The sequence below is a fragment of the Monodon monoceros genome, unplaced genomic scaffold, assembly GCF_005190385.1.
Source record: "Monodon monoceros isolate NGI ecotype Baffin Bay Population unplaced genomic scaffold, NGI_Narwhal_1 Super_Scaffold_17, whole genome shotgun sequence".
Classification (NCBI taxonomy): Eukaryota; Metazoa; Chordata; class Mammalia; order Artiodactyla; family Monodontidae; genus Monodon; species Monodon monoceros.
The window spans coordinates 780,140-798,331 of record NW_021703773.1 but is presented as its reverse complement, the minus strand read 5'-3'; the positions used below and the strand labels follow the sequence as shown (position 1 = coordinate 798,331).

The 18,192-nt window shown below is 43.6% G+C and overlaps 1 protein-coding gene across 5 annotated transcripts in view; it reads left to right on the top strand.

Moving 5' to 3' along the window:
* Window positions 1-18,192, top strand: part of PSD3 (pleckstrin and Sec7 domain containing 3) — a 565,580-nt gene that overhangs the window by 64,955 nt on the left and 482,433 nt on the right. The window contains exon 1 of one of the 5 annotated variants that reach the window (XM_029226683.1): window positions 3,130-3,262. The exons of 3 other annotated variants lie outside the window; for them this stretch is intronic. In XM_029226683.1, the coding sequence (XP_029082516.1) occupies window positions 3,242-3,262 (21 nt within the window). In that variant the 5' untranslated portion in view covers window positions 3,130-3,241. Of the gene's footprint in view, window positions 1-3,129; window positions 3,263-18,192 lie in introns of those variants that run through there. One more of the 5 variants, XM_029226687.1, reaches the window with a different exon arrangement.

Below are 18,192 nucleotides of genomic sequence, written 5' to 3'. Positions count from 1 at the left end.
GAATGAAGTTCTGATATATGCTGGTCCCGGATGAGCACTGAAAACATTAGGCTAAGTGAAAGAAATCAGTCACTAAAAGACCACATAGTGTATGATTTAATTTATATGAAAAGTCCAGAATAGGCAAGTCCATAGAGACAGAAAGTAGATTAGTGGTTGTTTGGGGCTGAGGGGGTTAGAAAGAAAAGAGCAGTGACTGCTAAGAATATAGTGTTTCTTTTTGGCGTGATAATATTTTTATAAAATGCACAACTCTGTGAATATACTAAAACCCATTGAATTGTACAGTTTAGATGGGTGAGTTGTGCGGTGTATGAGTTATATCTCAATAAAGCTATTAAAAAAAGTCATTCCAAAGAGATGATCAAAAGTATGCAGCCAAAACACATGGGGGAAAAGTACTGTAAAGGTATTTTAGGAAGTTAATTAATAAAAATATGTGATTTTTCTGGATTTGGTGGTGTGCGTGTAACTTGTCAACTTTCAGAAATTTGTATTAAAGTTTTTTTCCATTCTAAATAAATATTCACTCTTGTACAAAAAAAAAAATCCAAAAAAAAAAATCCACAATCTGGTTCTGCAAACTGGCCTTCAGAAATAGTGGGGATTGGCCTTCCCTGGTGGCGCAGTGGTTGAGAGTCTGCCTGTCGATGCAGGGGACACGGGTTTGTGCCCCGGTCCGGGAAGATCCCACATGCTGCGGAGCGGCTGGGCCCTTGAGCCATGGCCACTGAGCCTACGCGTCCGGAGCGTGTGCTCCGCAAGGGGAGAGGCCACAGCAGTGAGAGGCCCGTGTACCACCAAAAACAAACAACAACAACAAAAAAGAAATAGTGGGGATTAATTGTATGCATGAATCATGCATGAGAGAATTTCCATTTCCTTTTCATTTCTTCTTTTGACTGCTGGTACCTAATGTCTTGCCTAAGTTATCTTTCTCTCTTTCCACAACACAATACGGGGCTCATGGGCAGAGTTCAGGGAGGGATATGGCATTGGATAAATACAGACCAGCCCATACCTCTTTCGAAGTGGTTGCTCCTCCCTGGCCAGTGTGCCTCCTTCCTACTTTTACAAGGTGGATGTCTGTGTATTCTGACACCAAACTTGAGCACAACTGTGATCTTTTGAGCTGGGTGCCTGGGATCTCTGTGGGCTAGAGTAGCAGAAATGCGAATTCATACTCTATTTCCAATATTTCAAGAAACCTAACAAAATATTTATCCACAAAATACAGGCTGGCAAAATGCGATGTCAACCTTTATTTGATTTGCTTTGGGCTTTATCAAATCAAAAGTGGCAACACTGGCTAATTTATGCCGATCAGAGTCTCCAACAATTATGCCTTTGATTATTTAAGGTGGGAAGAATGAATGATCATTTAATAGGTGTGACCAGCTTTGTAAGTAAAATCTTAAAACATGTTGAATTCAGGGAGAAAAAAATAAAAACTTTGCTTTGTGATGAAAATGTTTCTGTTGCCTAACTTTTGAAATGCCTCTTTATTGAACATTTACTATGGGCCAGGAACCTTACATAACTTGTCATGCTAATAATAGTTCTTCAAGCTATTATTATCCTCTTTCAGTAATTGAGGAAACAGAGCCTCAGATTATAGATGTCCATTACCACGTCCCTTAACTAGTAAGCTCATGCAAATCTCCGTCTACTCTGCCTCTTCTATGAAGAGTTATGTCTGGGCATCGTTGGTATGGGTTTAGATTCAGCTCAAAATCCTGACCTTCTTCCATGTATGAGCTGTTGGTTGATTTTCCAGGTAAAGGCCACCAGGCCAGCGGTCAAGCCCTAGGTAGCAACAGCATTTCCTACTTGGTTTTACTCCTGATTCTTTGCCAACAAAGTCATCAGACCCCCGGGTTCAGGGAAGGTAGGAGTTTATTAAGAATAGGCACACAGGGACTGTCTTCTTTGCGTCATTCTGTTAAGGGGGGAGGATCCATAAAAGAGAAAAATGCCCAAGTAATTGGGGTGCTTTAGAACCTACACATCTGACCAAACTTCTGCTCTGGCCGGGTAGCATGGACTACGACCATTTTCAGAAGCTGGACTGGATCTGCATAAATGCATCCACCCCCTCATTCTGGTTCCGCTGGTGGGCGCCGCTGGCTGACCGGCAACTGTGAATGGGGCAAGGCAAAGCAGGAGCCTCAGGGGCCTCCTGCACCCTGACCTGGTGGGCTGCCTCCTCGGGCCACCAAGGAGCCTGACCCTCCATCCTCGACTCAACGCTTGGCCATTGTTAGCCATTTCCCTTTATTTGGGCATCTTCCACCGGTCACAGAAGCCAGACTTTAAGGCTGCAATACCCTCATACCATAGCACCGTGCAGCCGGCCACGCGGGGCTCTGCTCCAGGTGCTGAGCGCGCTCTCCGCGGGTAACGGACCTCTGGGGTCGGGGGGTCTTAGGTCTCCCCCTCCCTCGGCCAGAGGAGGGCGCCTTCCCGGCCCCGGTCTCTGCCGCAAAAGCTCGAGGCGAAGAGGAAAAAGGGCATCGGTGTGCGGCACTTCGGTTGGAAAATGCAGTTTTACGCCGAGATCCCCCGGCACGCGCATTCGGAGCCGGGACCGCGGTGGCCGCGAGCGCGGGATCTGCCTCGAGGGACTGGACTTGGAAAGGGTCGGCGGGTCGCCGGCGAGCAAACCCCTACACGGACGCCAGAGGCCCCCCGCCCGGATGCCGCGACCCACTGCGACGCGTGGGCGTGTCGGGCGCTAGTCCCGGGAGCACGCGAGACGCCGCTCCCCTCGCGGCGCTTCCTGACAGGAAACTCCGTCGGAAGCGCGGCTCACTTTCCTCAGGGAGACGAACGAAGCAACAGGCAGGCTTCCGCTGGAGACAGGCGACTGCGAGCTCGGCGCGGGGCCCGCCCCTCCCCCTTTTTTCCCCCTCCCCCTCGTCTCTCCCCTCCCTTCCTCTGGGGCACCGCCCACCTCCCCGCTCCTGCCCGCCCCCTACCTCTCCGGCTGCCCCGCCCCCTTCCCGCTCCCCCACGGGGCCCGCCCCCATCTCCCGCGCCCCTCCCACCCTCGGCCCCGCCGCCCTCCCCCTCTCTTTCTCCTCCCTCCACTCGCCCCTCTGGCCCCGCGCCCGCCCCCGCCGTCCCTGGGCCGCGGCCCGGCCGCAGCCTCCGCCAGGGAGCGCGCCCGCCGCCCGCCGGTGTCCCGGGAGCCCGACAAAGAGCGCGCCTGAGGCTCCAGCAGCTCGGCGGGCGATGGGAGATGGAAGGAAGCGACGCCGTGGTGAGGCTCGACCCGGAGGGCGGGCGGGCGGGCGGGGGCGGGAGCGCGGGCGGCCGTCGGGGCGGCGGTGCTTTGTGGCTGCTCGGTCCCGGGGTCCCGGACCGCTGGACGTCGGGTTCGGGAACTGCTTCCTTTCTGCCCTCTCTTTGTGCGGGTGAGGAGGCGGAAGGCTCGCTCTGTGGGGTGGCTGTTCGGGGGGTTCACCCCGACCCCCGAGGCCGGGACGGCGGGGGAGGCGGGAGGGGGCCCGGCGGCCGAGTGCGCGGCGCTCTGGTTTCTGTTAGGAGAACAGGGAAGCCCAGCGCAGCGAGCGGGCGCGCGGCCGGCGGGGGGGATTCCGCACCTTGAAAGACGTTGCAGCCCTTGGGTGGTACTTGCATTTAACTTTGTCCGCGGGTTTCTGCAGCGAGTTCTGGCAGGCGATGTTGTGAGATGTTAAAAAAAAAAGCAGGCACCACTTGGAGGACGTGGGTTTAAAATGCTGTCGGTTGCCTGGATGACAAATGTGTAGTGTTACCGCTCCCCTCGGAGGACGCGACGCATGCGACGTCATTGTCCACAGACACTGGGGTCCCGGGTTTCCACCCCGGAATAGCTCTTAAGTGGGTCCAGGTGCTGGTGTAGGGAAGACGAGGTCTGGAAAATTCCGCTCATTGGGATTCTGGGAGCAAATGCTTGCAATTCATGAGCCATAGTTGAGTATCTGCAGATGATTTTGCGGAGTCCCGTAGCCAGGTGAGTGCGACAGGCTTGCTGCTGTCAAGGAGCTTGCCTTCTAGGAGGGGCGGCTTGGGCAGAGCTGTGAAGGAGGAACCCAGAGGAGGGCGGGGTTCTGGCGAGCGAGGGCCTGGACGGCCTCTGCGGGCAGGTTGGGGTGGATCTTGAAGGGGAGGGTTGGGGCGGCCGTCGCGTCGGGGGGGAAAGGATGCTCCCCGCTGGAGGAAAGCGAATGCACTTTCTAGTTTCTTCCAAGACAGGCTTTACCGTCCTTCCTTAGAGTGTTTGCAGATCAAGGGATATTCTTTTAAAAAGTCGTTAAATTCCTCTTCACCGCTTAAAAATAAGTGCGGCATGCTAAACAAAACCAGCAAAACAAAGCAAAATAAAAGAACACCTTCCCAAACAGTTGTTTAGTGGCTCGATGCATGTCCTTCTACAACTCTCTATATCCTCTCACAAGTCGTATGGCAGCTCTGTGGGTTTGTCTTGTCTGATATTTCATTAATACACACTTTTTGTGCTAACAGGAGCAGAGTGGGTACCATGGAAAGTGCTTAGACACCTGGCTTGTAGGTTATATCACTGACTGGGTGAGCCTTTGCCACTGTCTTTGTCACATCCTTTAGCCCCTGGAGCTGAAATTTCCTCCTCTGTAGGTTAAGGGGATTGGGTGGATAGGTGCTCCCTCGGAGTCTTCCAGCCCCAGCATTTTGTGGTTTCATGCTTAGACGTGTACATGCACTCCTTATTCAGTGATGTACTCTCAGCTTCACCTTCTGAATCGCTCTCAGTTTATATGTTCTGTGAACGGATCAACACATCCTGGCCGTTGAGTGGGGGAGAGTGATGGAAGCTGCAAAGCTAAAATAACCTTATTTTAAGGTGAAATTCCACAGTTGAATTTTATTTTTTAAAATGCAAGTGTAAGAAGCTTGATTTGCCAATCTGAATGAGTGTTGGCTTTAAAAAAGGTTTTGTTGACACTGTTCATTTCATTTGTGACCAAAGAATAATACGTGCTTTACCGTGTACGTGTGTTAAGAGCTTCAATTTTGCTCTTAATTAACTACTAGCACTTAAAAAAGTGAGATATCTCAGAAATCCTTTTAGGCTAGTAAATCTTGGGAATTTGGAAATAAAAATAATATAAGACGGCAAATAGTTCCCTGAAAAAGGGAAATTCAGCAATACTTTCCATCCATGGTTCTGTTTACTTTCTAAAACCTTGGTATTTGTTTGCTGACCCTGGTGGAAAATATGAGTGGGATTTAGCCTGGCATTTTTCTAAAAAACATGTCCAAGGCATTACTCCTTTTAGAGGTGATTTTTCTTCTTTAGAAATTCTGGAGTCATCTGTCATCATTCATAAACTAAGACACCAGTGTGGTAATGGATTAGGCCCAGTCTTGATTAAGAAGTGCTGGGGCAAAAAACGTGTGAATGTTAAAATGTGTATGTACTTTGGCCTCCGGACTGGTTTGTTTGAGGTTTACCTGACGTAATGTTGTCACTTGCCAATTATGAAAAGAGCATTTCTTTGGGTTTGGGTTGGATTAAGAAATAAGTAATGGATGATGATCCTTCTCAATTTTTAGAAATGAATTCAGACACGATTGAGGTTTAGGCAGCCTGTGAGAAATAATCTGGTGATCAGTAGGTGACCAAAGCCCCCTTACCTGAGCATGTGACTCAGGCTTACAGATACCTTGGGGTCCAGGCTCACCTCCAGTCACCGCTGCTTTGATAGTTCTCAACATTTAGGACTCTCCCCATGCAGTGGTGGCCAGGCGCAGAGGTCCTTGGCTTCCCTTTGCTAAGAGTGGAGACATTTCCACCTAGGGTACTGCCTCTCAGTTCTTCCTAAGTTCTTTCACAGTTAAATCAGCTGAACCTTAGTTTAGGGTAGTGCACCATCCAGGTGAAATTCCCCAGAGCATTTGTTCATAGTGTCCATGTCTGGACAGTTTTCGTTTGTGGTATTGTTTGCAGTTTCAGAGATTTGCTGGAAAGAATTTTAGCAGTGGCATTATTTTTTGAGAGCGTTTCCCTTTGTACCTTTCCTGTGTTTCTTTTTATTTTTTCTAAATTGGAGTATAGTTGCTTTATACCTTTACACTGCTGTGCCCAGAAGGTCAACAAACTGGGGCCCTGTTCGTGCTGAGCGGGCAGGATTTTGTTGACACTCCAGGGCACAGAGGTGGCGAGGCGTTTTCTCTTTCGGGCACACCTGTGGTGTGAGGGAGTCACCAGCTTCTCTCCCCATCCTCCGTGTAAGCGCCAGGCCCTGGCCACAGCTGACCACTCATTTCTCCAGGCCTGTTTAACTGTGAACAACCATCTAGTTTGAAATTCCCTTTTCGCTGGTCACAGGCCAGTGAGATGAATCAGAATAACTTGTACATGTCGATGGACATTTTTGGAAGTTTATCCTTGGGGTTAGGGTAAGAGGGAAAATGAACATTTTGGCCTGAGCCTCTTTTCTTACCTAGTAGCTTCGTGTGGGTTGCCTGAGAAGCAGCATTTTCCTTTAAGTTTCAAATTATGACCTAACTTTTGGAAAGTGCTTATTTCATGTGATATTTTCAAGCATGATGCATTGTTACAGTCACAGCTAATATTTATTGAGATCTTATTGTGTGTTTTCACACAGGTTACCTCTAGTCCCCATGACAGCCCCATGCGGTCAGTACTGCCATTATCTCCAGTCTGAAGTCTGGAGAGGTTAAGTAACAGCTAATAAGGGGCAGAGCTGAGATTTAAACTTGGCGGTCCAGTGGCCTTAACCACCATTCTGCTTCTATGTACTCAAAGTTAGCATTGTGTTGGGGCTTCCCTGGTGGTGCAGTGGTTGAGAGTCCGCCTGCCGATGCAGGGAACACGGGTTCGATCCCTGGCCCGGGAAGATCCCACGTGCTGCGGAGCAACTAAGCCCGTGTGCCACACTACTGAGCCTGCGCTCTAGAGCCTGTGAGCCACAACTACTGAGCCTGCGTGCCACAACTACTGAAGCCTGCGCGCCTAGAGCTCGTGCTCCACAACAAGAGAAGCCACCACAATGAGAAGCCAGCGCACTGCAATGAAGAGTAGCCCCCGCTCGCCACAACTAGAGAAAGCCCGTACACAGCAACGAAGACCCAGTGCAGCCAAAAAACAAACAAACAAATAAATTTATTAAAAAAAAAATTTAGAGGCACCAAGGTCATATTTCAGAGTGTCAAACCTCACAGCCTGTAAATACTGAAACTACTGTATTTAAGAACCCTTTCATGGAATACTTTCATAGAATCAATGAGTTACCTCCAAATCAGTATTGTTCAATAGAACTTTCTGCTGTGATGGAAATAGTTTGTATCTGTGCTGTCTAATATGGCAGTCGGTAGCTGCATGTAGCCACTGAGAGCATTTGAAATATGGCTAGTGAGATTTAGGAACTGAATTTTAAATTTTATTTAATTTCAGTGAACTTAATTAGCCTCATATGGCTAATGGCTAATATATCGGGATAGCACAGCTCTAGACCAGAAATGCTCTGCTAGATGGTAATGGTTGTCCTGGGCAGTCAGTTCCCACTTGACCGTCTGGTTGCTTATGGTATGTTTACTGACTGGGCTTTGCTAAGTTTTTAGTTTTGTATGTGTTTACCCCATCATGTCTGATAAATACAAAAGCAGTGAGAGTATATGGGGGCATGGGATTTTAATGGAAATGAAAGTGGAGATAGAGTCATTGAAAGTGATGAGAAGAAGAAAAATGTATTCAAGAGTAAGAACTATACTAAAAAAAAAATTGTGTAACAGGTAGTGTGCAGTTGACAGTACTCAGCAAGATGGAGGAAAAGCTTTTGATAAAATAGAAGAACGAGTGTCTGGCTGAGATCCACTATTATATTAATTCATGAGCTGGCTGTGAGTTGTTTGAGAACTTACAGAGATGGTGAGAGCACTGCCGTTGACTTTTTTTTTGTTGCAAGCTGTGGATAGTTCAGTAGCTCCCAGCTCCCTTTGAATCTGCATAGCATCACAGTCCTGGTAGGTAGTGCTGGATATTCAAGTGGCTAAGGTCTTTCTTGGGACCCCTCAAAGCTGTCTTGGAGGCCCAATAGATTTTCAAAGTAGATGAAGCTGAGTAAGATTTCTGTATTGCATGAATTTTGGCAAGGAGCATGCCTAGTTTTAAAAGTACATGTTAGTAGAGGTGCTTCAGACCACAGAATGGAGAAAAAAATCTTACTCTTTATCCCCAAATACTTTTCAGTCTGTGAGGTAGAAAGCCACATTTACAGATGCCAGGGTTTCTCCAGGGTCAGGCGTGTAGGAATAGCCTTGAGTATAATAGCATGTGTGAAATCATGAGAGAATTCTCATGGTTAGGCTTCTGTTGGAATACCTGACTATTTTGAGTTTTCTAACTTGTGGTGAAAACACAATGATATCAAGGCATAACACTGCAAAAATGTGGGGATAGGAAGAGGAGAAAGAATAACATGTATTCTGTATTTACTGTGTGGCAGGCACCATGTGAAACAGTGTGTGTGTGTGTGTGTGTGTGTGTGTGTGTGTACGTGAATTTACATATTCTTTTTTTAAAAAATAAATTTATTTACTTATTTATTTTTGGCTCTGTTGGGCCTTCGTTGCTGTGCCGTGGGCTTTCTCTAGTTGCGGCGAGCGGGGGCTACTCTTCATTGTGGTGTGCGGGCTTCTCACTGCGGTGGCTTCTCTTGTTGCACAGCAAGGGCTCTAGGCGTGTGGGCTTCAGTAGTTGTGGCATGCAGTCTCAGTAGTTGTGGCCTGAGGGCTCTAGAGCGCAGTCTCAGTAGTTGTGGCACACGGGCTTAGTTGCTCCGCGGCATGTGGGATCTTCCTGGACCAGGGCTTGAACCTGTGTCCCCTGCATTGGCAGGCGGATTCTTAACCACTGCGCCACTAGGCAAGCCCAGTTTACATATTCTTATATGTTCTTTACAATGTTGTAAGCTAGGTAGTATCCCCATTTTCAGAGGATGAAATTGAGGCTCATGGAGGTTAAATGGGATTCCTTTTAAAAACAAGTTTATTGAGATAAAATTCACATACCACACAGCTCATCCATTTAAAGTGTATATTCATTGATTTTTAGTACATTCACAGAGTTGTGCATTCATACTCGTAATCAACTTTAGAGTATATTCATCACCCCAAAACAAACTTTGGATCCATTAGCTGTTTCTCCGTAATCCTACTATTGCCCCCATTCCCTGACCGAGGAATCACTATTCTATTTTCTGTCTCTATGGGTTTGCCTGTTCTGCACGTATCATATAAATGGAATCATAGAGTATGTGGCCATTTGTGACTGGTTTCTTTCATTTAGCAAAATGTTTTCAGTGCTCAGCCATGCTGTAGCATGTGTCAGTACTTCATTCCTTTTTATTGCCGAGTAATATTCAATTGAATAGCCAGGACATATTTTATTCATTCATCAGATAGTGGTTCCCTCCCCCCCCTTTGGCATTTAGGAATAATGTTGCTGTGAACATTCATGTACAAGTTTTTGTGGGGACATATGCTTCCATTTCTCTTGGGTATGTACCTAGGAGTGGAATTGCTGGGTCATATTGTAACTCTGTGTTTGACACTTGGATGAACTGCCAAACTGTTTTTCACAGGGGCGGCACTACTTTACATTTCTATCAGCAGACTATGCGAGTTCCCATTTCTTCATATCCTCATCAACACTTGTTATTTTCTTTCTGATTTTAGCCATCTTAGTGGGTATTAAGTGGTATTTCACTGTGGTTTTGCGTTTCCCTAATAATGTTGAGCATCTTTTCACATGCTTTTTGGCCATTTGTTTATCTTCCTTTGAGAAATGTCTATTCAGATCATTTGCCCTATGAAAAATTGGGTTGTCTTCTTCTTATTGAATTGTAAAAAAGTTCTTTATATTCTGGATGCAAGTCTCTTGTCAGGTATATGCTTTGCAAAAATCTTCTCCCATTCTGTGGGTTGTCTTTTCACTTTCTTCCTCTCCTTTGAAGTAAGTGAAGTTCTTTTTCTTAAGCAAAGCTTGGGTGGGCATAGCACACTTATAGGTCCTCACATATTTGCCAAAGTCAGTCACCACAATAATTTGTAAAATAGATTGTATAATGAATATCATTGTTTTGGGGTTTCTGGTTGGAAAAAAGGATGGATTTAACTTTTGCCTAAGTTACTTAAGAGAAAAGCAAAGCTCTGAGGATTTGAGACCTTTATGTGTATTGAAAGGAAAATTTCGAAGTAGTTTCTTTGGAGTCTTTTATGTACAGAAAATGCTGCTTTCCTCTTGGATTAGAGAACTGCTTGAAAGGAAAAGGACACCCTGCCTAAAAGACCCCTCTTGTAGGTCCTGTAATTTTATGATCTGAATAGAGGTTCCCAAACTAATTTATCACAAGAATCACCTGGTTTTAGATTTCTAGGGCTGCCTGAAGGTGTGGTTCAGTAGTTCTGAGGCAGCACTTTTCATAATCACCCCACATGATTAAGAGCAGGAACACTTGAGAAACTCTGATCTAAACTGGTGATAATCATGACCTTTTAGTGGTTGCCCCTAGAACTTAATTAGACTCTTTAGTGGGTGTGGTCTCTGGGTGGCAAACATCCCTCCCTGAGGGTGATTACAGAGAGCTGATCCAGCCATTCTGGCTACTTTGCTTAGGGAGCTACGGATCTTGATCCAAGGCAACCCACATTCTCTTCCCCTCCCCTCATATAGTAGAGGTGGTTCCACTATAAAAATTTAAACCAGGTTCACAAACATTTCAAGTCATAAGGTTGCCACTACCCTCTTGAAAGTATTCCTCCCTCCCCTTTCTTCCCCTTTAAGATGTGTCCCTGTTTTCTTACCATTGCTGAATCCCTGGCGGCCTTCCGTAGCCACACAGATCTCTGTGAGACCCAGTGGTGAGAAGAGGTCATGGAAAGGAAAACAGTTCGAATTTTACATAATCCTTACTTACACTTTGCTTGTTTTGGGTGGGTGGTCAGGGTCTCCTAAAGGATTTGATAAATGTGAGGTTGGGCCAGCTTCATTTAACAGGGGATGGGGACACTCCTGTGCCTGGGTCACCAAGTGAGAGGCAGTGCAGTATATGGTTAGAATGTGGCCTTAATAATGCTTGAGAGGGGCTTAGTGCCTGCAGTAAAACAGTAAGTGGACAGTAAATGTGACCTGGATGGTAGGTTATACTTATCTGGGTAGGAGGTGGAATTATTTCCATTCTTAAAATCACACAGCTGTTAACTAGTAAAACTGGTTTTTCTTGTTCCCTATATTGTGATTGCCTGTAGATACGCAGTGTGGCAGCCAAGAGGAAAATTCTGGCACTTTGAATGGTGCTTTGGCACATGGTAGTCACTCAATGAGTTAAACACCACAGGCTATTGAATCGCTAAGCCCAGGAACCCTTCCAATCATGTGTGGACAGAATAGGTGCTCTGATACTGACCCTGGTCTTGTGGTGGAGTAGAATTTCCAGAGTCAGCAGGGTTTCTGGCCTGATCATTTTTTGCCGTTGCTTTGGTGTGTGGTCTTCTTGTACCTCCTGCTTTGGGGAAGTGGAATTTCCCCCACTTTGCAGATGTTCATGGGCTGCATTTAGTGCTCCAGGTGTGTGACTTTCATTACAGCCTTCTTGCAAATGACAACCTAGGGCATAAAGGTAAGAGTAATGTGTTAACTGTGAACTTCCTCACATAGGTCTTTCCCTTCTGGCAGAGGCATTTAATAGAAGTAGATTACAGGTGTAGGCTGTGTTTGCATGGTGTGATATAACGGTCTCAGAGACCTGATTCATTCATTCTTTTGATTTTATCACTTTTTAAAATTCTTGATTCATTTCTCCCTACCTTCCTTGTGTGGCTTATATGTCAGTCGATTGTCTCTTGTACTGATAGGTTCTATCTGGGGAAAAAAATCTAATTAAATATAGTGTAATAGTCTAAAGCTGGAGCTTTAAGTAAAGATATATTTACTTAAAAAATACTTATATACTTTACATTTTATTTTATTTGTATATAAAGATATTTATATATTTAAAAGAACTTGATAGCTTCAGAGTAATTAAGGTCAATATTTTAGAAGCACTACTAAAATATATCTGTGATTATTTAATGAGAAAATGTTTTAATTTATAATATCATTATATACCAAAAAGTTCACAGGGGAGTTAAAAGGATAATGGTAATTTCTTGGTGTATGTAGGGATAATTGCATTATGAATCTTCATATATGACAAATATTTTATAAATTTTATTTTGCCTCTATTTAGTAAAAACAATTTAAAAATAAACCACTGTTGGTAGAATTCTTTTATGGTCATTTAACGGCTTATTTCTAAAGCATTCCATTTAGCTTTCATGGAAACAACTCTTTCTTGTTATACACATATATAATCGCTCTACATAATATTTAATTAAATTACATAATATTGGCATAAATCAGTTTGGGAGCAAACACAATTGATTCTGGTAACCATCAGTTCAGTGATCAGAGCAGAATTTCAGAGCCTTGATTACTAGCCGTGAGCCCCAGGTTATAATGGGCTTCAGCTCAGATGTTTCACAGGGTGCCTGATCATCCTGGAGCTGGCTAACTGCCGGCTGGTGAGAACTTCTGCTGTATATGTAACTTTAGAAACCTGATAGACTATGTGAGTATTGATAAGGTAGAGAAATTGGGACACTTTCCATTTTGTTGTAGAATCACTTTTAGCTGTTATCTGACTCATATCACTTCCATTTGTGTACACAGTTACTAAACTCCTAAATAATTTATTTCTGCATCTAAATGTTTTTGAAATTAGTTGGCTTTCTTTTTACCTGGAAGATACTTTTAAGTTCTTTTAAACTATGGTTTATAAAAATATGACCCACCCATTTCTTTCTGTTAACTGAATGCACTGCTGACAACAAAATAACTTTTTTTCTGTCTCATACCGTTCACTGGTTACACCCAGATTTTATACAGCATTAAAACATTAAGTGCTTTGTACTTTGTGTCATAATTTCTCTATCATTTGAAGAAATTAAAGTCCATTATATTGGCCTGGAGACTTTCACCTGCTTCAGGAAGGGTGTACCTATTGAGACCCATCTTTTCATTGTGCTCTGGTGAAGTAAGATCTAGGGTTTTGAGAAATCCTACTACCCTTGAGGTGTTTTAGAGTATCTCTCAGTTTAGAGAACTATTTCTTTACAGTTATTCAGGTTTTGTATGAGATAAATTTAATTATCAAGTTGGAGCACCTTTGTTTTTCTACAGTATCTGAATATGTATATGCATATAAAGTGCCATATTAAGATACAACCCTTTTATAAGGCTGCAAGATATACTATCATAGTTCACATGCAGCTCTGTATTACTGTAATCTTTCATTCATTCATATATTCATTAAACAAATATTTATTGAGTGCCTCCTAAGTATCAGGCATTATTTTAGGTACTGGGGATACTGTGGTCAACAAAATAGACCCCAAAATTCTAACTCTTGCAAGGTGAGACAGACTCTGTGTGTGTGTGTGTGTGTGTGTGTGTGTGTGTGTGTGTATGTATGTGTGCATGCTGCATGCGCGCTCCTGTATATGTGTGTATAGTACTTTGGAGAAAAATAAAACAAAGGAGGGAGGTTAGGAATTGGGAGGGAGTTGAAATTTTAACTAGGATGGTCAAGGATGGCCCCCCGGTGGTGACTTGTATAATGAAAGGCCTGCAGAAGGTGAAGGGAGTCATGTGGCTGTCTTGGGGGAAGAGGGGCCAGCAAATGCTAGTCTTGAGGCCGAGGCATGCTTCCCGCCTTCTGGGAACTGCAAGACTGGTGTGGATGGCATAGAGGAGGCAGGGAGGAGAGCAGACACCAATTCCTGTAAGGCCACTGGTCCCATAGGCTGTTGCAAGGCCTTTGGCTTGTACTCGAGTGAGCAGAGAAGCTGGTGGAGAGTTCCACATAAAGATTTGACATGATCTGGCTTATGTTTTAAGAGGACGCATTGCTGTTGTGTCTCATGAGACTAGACCTAAGTGGAGAAGGGCAGAGATAGGGAAAGCAGTTAGGAAGCTATTGTAGTAATCTAGGTGAGCGATTGTGACCGCTTGGACCAGGGTGGTCTGTTTTGAAGATAGAGTGCAAAAGATTTCATGATTGACTGGATGTGAGATGTGAGTGAGAGAAGTCAGTGGTGAATTGCAAGGTTTTGACCTCTGCATCTTGAAGGGGGTAGGGAGAAGCTGATTTGGAGGGAAGGATCAGGAGCTCAGTTTTGGAGATTCCCAGTGGGCAGTGGATATGCTAGTTTGGATTTCAGAGGAGAGGTCTGGGCTAGAGATAAACATTTGGGAGCTGTCAGAATGTAGAGACTGGAGAAATCCACAAGTGAGTGAGTGTAGATAGAAAAGAGGTTCAGGGCCAAGAACCTGGGCTACTTCTGCACTGAGGTTGGGGAGATGAGATGGAACCAGTAAAGGAGAATGAGAAAAAGCTGCTGATGAGGTAGGAAAACCAGGAGAGTGCCATGCCTTGGGAGCCAAGTAAGTGAAGACACTGTTTCAAGGAGGATGAGTCAGATACTGAAGAGGGGAAGTACAGTGATGGTCAAGGTCTCGAATTGACTTAGGGATTTAGCAATGGGGAGGTCATTGGTGAGCTTGACAGCAGCAACTGTGATGGAGTAGTGGGGACCTACAATTGATGGTGAGGACAAGAGACAACAGGAGTAGGAAGTGGGAACATCAAACGTGCACAAATATTTCAAGGATTCTTGTTGTAAAGGGAAGGTGAATAAATACGGCTGAAGGGAAATTGAGGTCAAGAAAGGTTTTAAAATGTGGAAAGTAGCAGCATGTTTGCTGATAGCAAAGACAGTGAAGAGGAAAAATGGAATGATCCTTCATGTAGCAGCATAATTCCCTTTCAGAAGAACTTTGGTTTAGTTTAAAACAGCTAAAATCATTTAGCTTACTATTGTGAACACCAATTTTTGTTAATGTAGCCTATATTTTCAACGTACAAAATTCTTATCTTCCCATCTCTATCGAGGGAGGTCCAAGCTGGAGAGGATATATACATATAGCTGATTCACTTCGTTGTACAGCAGAAACTAACACAACATTGTAAAGCAATTATACTCCAATAAAAAAAAATCAAACTTTTTCTTTTTTCTGAGCCTTTAAATAAATGTTTTTTTTTTTTTTTGTATGGATCGTTTCTGTTCATCTTTTTCAACCTAAGGGAGTCCCTATTTCTGCAACAGTATGCATGGGCCTGAAGTATACTCTGTCCATACACTTCAGTAACTGCTGACTTTTTTTTTTTCAGACTTCAGTTTTTTTAAGAGCAGTTTTAGTTTCGCAGCAAAACTGAGAGGAAGGTACAGAGATTTCCCATGTACTTCCAGCCCACACACATGCATAGCCTCCCCATTACCAACATCCCCATCATATGGTACACTTGTTGCAATTGATGAACCCACATTGACACATCGTGATCACCCAAAGTCCACAGTTTACATTAGGGTTCACTCTTGGTGTTGCGCATTCTTGGGTTTGGAAAATGTATAATGACATGTATCCTTCATAATAGTAGAATATTTTCACTGCCCTAAAAAGCCCTCCCCTCTACCCCAGCCTCTGGCAACCACTGATCTTTTTACCATCACCATGGTTTTGCCTTTTCCAGAATGTCATACAGTTGGAATCATGCAGTGTATTGCCTTTTTCAGATCGGTTTCTTTCACTTAGTAATATACACTTAAGGTTCCTCCATGTCTTTCCATGGTTTGATCGCTCATTTCTTTTTAGTGCTGAATAATATGCCATTATCTTATGTACCAAAATTTATTTATCCATTCACCCAGGACAGTATGGTTGCTTCCAGGTTTTGACATTTATGAACAAAGCTACTATAAACGTCCATGTGTAGGTTTTTGTGTGGACATAACTGCTTGGGCAAATAACCAAGGAGTATTGTATGGATTGCTGGATTGTATGGTTAGAGAACGTTTAGATTTGTAAGAAACTGCCAAACTGTCTTCCAAAGTGGCTGTACCGTTTTGCATTCCCATCTGCAATGAATGGGAGTTTTTGTTGCTCCATAGCCTCATCAGCATTTGGTGTTGTCAGTGTTCAGGATTTTGACCATCCAGATGACTGTGTAGTGGTATCTCACTGTTTTATTGATCTTATCTCTGGCACAGATTTCCCACAGTCCTTTAAGCAGGTATGGAATCCTCTGGGTTTTCCAAGAATATATTTAGTCAACAAAATAGTCATTGCATGCATTACACATATATGGTTCTGTGTTTACAGATAACAGCCACAGGGCAACAGATGGCTGATAAAAAACAGGAAGAATCTAAAGATACAGATGTCTCTGGCTTTTGTGTGGATTAGTAGTGGCTTCTGTGCATGCTGTGCAAATCATCTTGAGACACTGTCGAAATGTGGATTTTGACTCTTTAGGTTTGGGGTGGGGCCTGGGATCCTGCATTTCTAATAAACTCCCAGGTGATGCCAGTGATGCTGGTGTACCTCATTTTGAGTAGAAAGATATCAGAGGTACTACTTCTGAGCTTAAGTTTTTTCCTTAAGGTTTTGCTTTTGTTCTCTTCCTACTTTCTCTTATTTCCATACTGGGTCCTCTCTAGTGGGAATTCTCAGAACATACAGCATTTCAGTATTTTCTGCTTTCTGACTTTGCATTTTTATTGATCTCTGCAAAATGCCTACTGGCTTCTGGGTGTTTGTTTAGTAAGTAGGTAGTAATGAGGCAAGTGTCATAAGTATTATCTGTGGAAGGCCAGACTCTCAGGCTCGTAAATCCCCAGGCCCTTTTTCTCCTGGGCATCTGAACATATGCTTATGTGCTTTGAAGACCCAGAGGCAGGGTCCAGCACTGGAGCCAAATTGCCAGTTCAGGTGTGTGTTCAAGCGTGGTCAGCTGTCTGATGCTCTGGACACTTCCGTGCTAAGTCTAGCTCTCCTGATGGAGGTTAGTTGCTGAGCTGTGTTATATAAGTAAATTCTGTTAGCTTGTGGAAAGTAGAGGAAATCTCTTAAATTCAGCACATGCTGATAAAAAGCTTCTCAGACGGCTCTAGAATTGAAGAGTCACTCATCAAAGGTCATTTTTGGGGGGAGTGGGGGAGAGTTTGAAATTAATTATATGTAAACTGAAAATTTATTTAAGTTCTATGTTTCATTTCTGCTGTGATTTAGATCATATATCTTGTCCTGAATTTAATTTTCATGAGGCATATTCTTTAGGATCATCTATGTCAGTGCTGTCCAATAGAAATATGTGTTATATATATAATTTAAAATTTTCTAGTAGTCACCTTAAAAAAGTAAAAAGAAACAGGTGAAATTAATTTAAATAATATATTTAACCCATTGTATCCGAAATGCTGTCATTTCAATATGTAATAGGTATAAAAATTATTAATGAGATAATCTGTTTTCTTCTTCTTCTTACCCTAAGTGTTAGTGATCTGACATGTATATTTTATTCACAGCACTTCTGCCGTATTTCAGGTACCAAATGGCTCCATGTGGTGCTGTATTGGACAGTGCTGATCTATATGCAGAGCAGTTGCAGGTGTAATAAATACAGTTTTGTTTGTACCTTTATTTCATCATTCTCTGTGTATCTCAACATACTATTTGCTATAGTGATAGCATTTATGGCTAGTTAAATATTAAAATTGGGGTGGAATTTTTTATATTAATTTAAAAATCTACCCTAAAATGAATAGATGAATGTATGGAAAATAGAAAATTATAAATATGCAAAAAAATGCTAAGCTGCCAACTGACTTCAGCAATGGCTAACAGAGGTGAGGGTCTATATAAATTAAAAATGGCTGAGACTTTCAGATAAGTTTTAGCAAAATTATTTAGGATAATTTGCTTCTTCAGATGATTTCTGAGAGGTAGTTACAACATCAGTAAGAGTTTTGAAAGGTGAGAAGCACCATTCTTAACACACTTCATGTCCATTTTCATTTGATTCCCACAAATCCCTATAAGGTAGGTAGGTACTGTGATGACTTGCATTTTGAAGATGGGGAACCTGAGACCAGAAAGGTGTAGTAATTTGCCCCAGGTCACCAAGTGGGTAGACTGTGGATCTAGGATTTGAACTCTAGACAGTCTGATCCCAGAGCTTACTTATTTCAAGTCTGTGCCAGATGGCT